Genomic DNA, 4,394 nt, shown 5'->3' with positions numbered 1-4,394 from the left:
GATCACTACACCATGAGCTAATGAGTGGGGGGGGGGGGGGGGGGGTCTCTCAAGGATCTTGTTACAGTTTTGTAATTTTGTACATTATCAATTAGAATGTTGTTGTTTTTTTTACTAAAATGTGTGGCGTTTAAGAGCACAATATGAATATATGATGAAATATTTAATTTAAAAGACCGTTTCCTCAAAAACATGTCAAATTAACATATCACATATCTATATAATTCTTTTTTTGAAAGACCCCATGAAATTGACCTGTGGTCTACACTGTAAAAATGACAATTTTAATGATAAAAGACTAAATACGTTACAGTAAAATCCTGCTAATGGTAAATGGTAAGTTTCCATATTCTATACGGTGAAAAATTGTAATAGATAAATTGTAGAAAATTATAATAATTACATTTTATTTCATAAAATGTACATACAGTTTGTGGAAGTGAAAAAGTCGTCTTATTTACACTGAAAAGCTGTAAATTGATGTCCCCAGAATACCACAGCTCACAATCGGTTTTTATTTTAAATAAATGTTTCTTCATGACGTTCAAACCTGTATGCATTTTTTTCTGTTGAGCACAAAAGATATTTTGAGAAAAAAAGTAAACATTTTTTTGTGCATAAAAAAATGTTTGCTTATCAACGTTCAGATATAATCTTTTGTGTTCCACAGAAGAAAGTAAGTCAGGTTTGGCAGTGAATTGTCTCTTTAAGAGCGTCTGCTACTGGCATGCAATATCAAATCATGGTGAGCAACTAAAGCCTATTAACTTGAAAATAAATATGTAAATTAAAAAGCCCTTCAGGTTGTCCCAGTTCAGTACTTCCTGTTTGGAAATGATAAGAAAAGAAATTGCTTGTCAAGCCGTTTCATGGGGTCCTTATTGTGCATTCAAGTTTGATCAGTGAACTGAGCAAAGTAATATTGTTTAATCTGTTTTCATTAATGTAACCATTTATTGTCTTCTAATATTGATGTTGCTGCAGCCGTGCCTAAGTAACCTTCATTAGTAGGGATGTAACTCTGTCTGCCTGTTCCTCATTGCAGCAGCACTGAGCTGATTTATTCGCTGCGATTAATATCAAGGGATGCACCGATATGAAAATTTTGGCCGATACGATAACCGATAATCCTTTATTTTTGAAAGCCGATAACCGATATGTTGGCCGCTGCAGGATGCTGGAGGTATTGAAGAAAAGAGACACTCAATATAGAAGATCTTTATGAGTTTAGGAACTGAAGGCTCTCGATCTCCCGTGAGATCTTTCTGTCTGCCTGTTCCTCACTGCAGCAGCACTGAGCTGATTTATTCGCTGCGATTAATATCAAGTGTATAATGATCCTGAATAAGTGGTTTTCATTTGAGTTTATATATCTGGGTCTCATTCCTCAAAGCAGACGATTGCTGTGCGATTGGTTGTTTTAATTGGTTGTGTGTATGTTTCAGGACCGTAAGCTGACGAAGGTGGAGAGGCAGCGCTTTAAAGAGGAGGCTGAGATGTTGAAGGGGCTTCAGCACCCAAACATCGTGCGCTTCTATGATTTCTGGGAGTCTCCGCTGAAGGGGAAGAAGTGCATCGTGTTGGTGACAGAGCTCATGACGTCAGGCACGCTCAAAACGTGAGGACAGCTCTGCTAAACCTCTCAGACAGACACATGATGTAAAACATTTAAAAAACCTCATTGGGTCAAGCTCAGGGCAATGAATTTAAGCATTTCTGAGACTAAACCAAGGCCCCAAATTGTCAAGCCTCACTCAACTCACAAGTAGTTTTCTCTCCGAGAAAGTGATGTCAACTTAATGCCAGCTTCACTTTAAAGGACAGTAGTAGACAATAACTTGAGGGACACACTAAAAATGTGTATTATTATTGTTAAATTTAATTTAATAATTGAAGAAATCTTTACAGTAAAGAGAATATAGGCCTACTCAGCAGTGTAAGCAGATTACAAAAAAATCTATATCAAATTGAAAAATTATTATTTTGGTAGTTTAAAATGTTGTAAAAGTTTGCTTTTTTAATCAAATTTTAACAATATGTTAAAAATGTATGATGACAGCTTTAAAATATATCATTCAGCGTTTCAGGGCGGTAAGATCGTGATCTTTACTGGCGACACAAAAGGCACCAAATGTAAGGAGTGACCTACATAATAGTTAAAGTACACCTTTGTTTACGTCTGTGTGTAAACCACTCGGCAACCACTTTGTAGCAACCACAACTGTTTCTGAGGCGCTACATTGTTTGGCGGAAGAATACTGTGTTTATTAATATCAGCACACTTTATTTGCTCTGTTTTATTTTGTGAAACCTTACTACGTATATGGAATAACCGTTTTATAAAAGCAATAAACGCCGTGAAGCCATGGTTTACAGTGAATTTATAACAGCTTCACGTCGTTCCTAACAACGCCACTTAGCTGTTATAAATTCACTGTAAACCACGGCTTCATGGGGCTTATTTCTTTATTATGAACTATTCTGGTTCATCCGATTATGCTTTCAGCTAGCAATGAGTGTAGTACTCGTTTGACCACGTCCAAACCCATTTCACAGATTCCCCCCCACCACAAAAAACATCTATAGATTACAAGACCACCTGCAACATTTTGTCATTAATTTGAGATTAAGCTAAATTGAGCCCCATTAAAGCAGAGTGTGTGTTTCTCTGTGGATCGGAACATCATTGCATGCTGTCGTTAGCTTGTGTGATCATGTCCTCAGGTACGCCGGAGTTCATGGCCCCAGAGATGTACGAGGAGCACTACGATGAGTCCGTGGACGTCTATGCGTTTGGCATGTGCATGCTGGAGATGGCCACGTCTGAATACCCATATTCAGAGTGCCAGAACGCCGCTCAGATCTATCGCAAGGTCACCAGCGTAAGTCACACCGCACTTAAACATATGTTCTCATGTTCTTACTGCAGTGGTCATTTCAGGAAGAATGCTGTGATTGTGTGACTGATTTAGTCCTTGAGATCTGTTTATGAAGATCTGCCTCAGCGTGTTCCTGCATGTTCATAGAGCACAAACAAGGAAATATAAAGCATTAAAAGTCAACATATTATTCCCCTGAATTGGAGTCTCTCCACAAACATGACTATTTTCATGGAAAACTCTATTCTGAAAACCTCTGTTGTGGATGAGCAACTGCATTAATACCAGTTTGTAGCATTATGTTGTAACATTTTTGGAATTGATCCTTTGCAGAAGACCTGCCCCCCTTAGTTACTGTTGCTACGTCCACTCTCACGCAGTGAAAAATACATTGCGGAGCAAAGAGGACACTGAGAACATGCCAACAGACGAGACAGAGCAGGTTACTTTAGGTATGAAACGTTACTTTAGGTCTCAGCTTTCAGATTTTGTAAGGAATTCAAACAATAAATAGTGTTTTGTGGCTATTTAATGTGTAGTGACAGATCGCTGTAGCGCCTCAGTTCAAGCGGCATGAGAACTGATCATCTCTTCCTCTTAGTATCTAAAATAATTATATAATGATAAAAAAAAACTAAAATAATAAAATAAAAGAATTAAATTGTAGCATTCCAAAAGTTTGGGAGCGAAATGAATTCTTGTGTGTGAAATCAATATCTTTAGCTCCTTTCTGTTCTTTTTTTTATTTAAAGCTTGGTTTGTCTTATTTTAATGCATGTAGTCTTGGTTCCCTGCGGTTGAGAATCATTGATCTGGACTCTTCAGAGAGTCAGTCCTTATCTTATATTCATATGTTCTGTGTGTGATTTATCTTAAACTATTAAAAGTGTTGGGTTAATAGTTTTAGAGCCAGGTCTAATGAATTAATGTGTGTGTTGTGTGTTGTGTAGAGGGGGCTGATGGGTATTGATTTCAGTGGCTAACTCGATCAGTGATTCAGCTGTCCTGCGTCGTCTCTGTTTCTCTGGGAGTGTGTGTTTGATGGTCAGGGCTTCTCCAGCTGTCTGTGGGGTTTCAGCGCTGCGCTCACACTGCTGACTTCAGCACATCATGCATATGAATATGCTTCATGGAATTCAGATGAACATCACCTTGACTTGTTTCGTCTTTTTTTGAGTGAGAAAAAGAGCAAGTAGTATCAATGATTTCTTTCAGTGCTGCTGCTGCACAGAAGGCCAAGAAAGGAAAGATGGAGAAAGTCACCGCTTTTATTGTGTTTGTTGGGTTGTTCTCTTTCTCAAGAACACATCCAGGTTATATTTCATCCCAAATTCAGAATATTTAGATCTCCTGTTTTGCTTTTGACATTGATTATTAAAGAGATGGTTCAACCCAAAACAAAAATTCAGTCATTTACTAGTTTCTGTTTTTCTGCAGAGCACAAAATAATATTTTCCACACAGTCATGGTTCATAACCCCCCCCCCCCCCCCCCCCCCCACAAAACAAACACACC

The 4,394-nt window shown here is 38.1% G+C and overlaps 2 protein-coding genes across 2 annotated transcripts in view; both read left to right on the top strand.

Annotated features, from left to right (window-relative positions):
* The window catches only part of LOC107565413 (serine/threonine-protein kinase WNK3), a 10,483-nt gene extending 8,861 nt beyond the window's left edge, over window positions 1-1,622 (top strand). The window contains exon 3 of the mRNA XM_016250647.1: window positions 1,446-1,622. Within this exon, the coding sequence (XP_016106133.1) occupies window positions 1,446-1,622 (177 nt within the window). The remainder of the gene's footprint in view (window positions 1-1,445) is intronic.
* A 1,107-nt stretch (window positions 1,623-2,729) lies between these two features.
* LOC107565403 (serine/threonine-protein kinase WNK2) overlaps window positions 2,730-4,394 on the top strand; it is a 52,000-nt gene continuing 50,335 nt past the window's right edge. Inside the window, exon 1 of the mRNA XM_016250634.1 lies at window positions 2,730-2,882. Within this exon, the coding sequence (XP_016106120.1) occupies window positions 2,739-2,882 (144 nt within the window). The 5' untranslated portion in view covers window positions 2,730-2,738. The remainder of the gene's footprint in view (window positions 2,883-4,394) is intronic.

This window comes from Sinocyclocheilus grahami, unplaced genomic scaffold (genome assembly GCF_001515645.1).
Source record: "Sinocyclocheilus grahami isolate Dianchi unplaced genomic scaffold, SAMN03320097.WGS_v1.1 scaffold1000.1, whole genome shotgun sequence".
Lineage (NCBI taxonomy): Eukaryota > Metazoa > Chordata > Actinopteri > Cypriniformes > Cyprinidae > Sinocyclocheilus > Sinocyclocheilus grahami.
The sequence above is the reverse complement of the archived record's forward strand: the minus strand, read 5'-3'. Positions and strand labels throughout refer to the sequence as shown.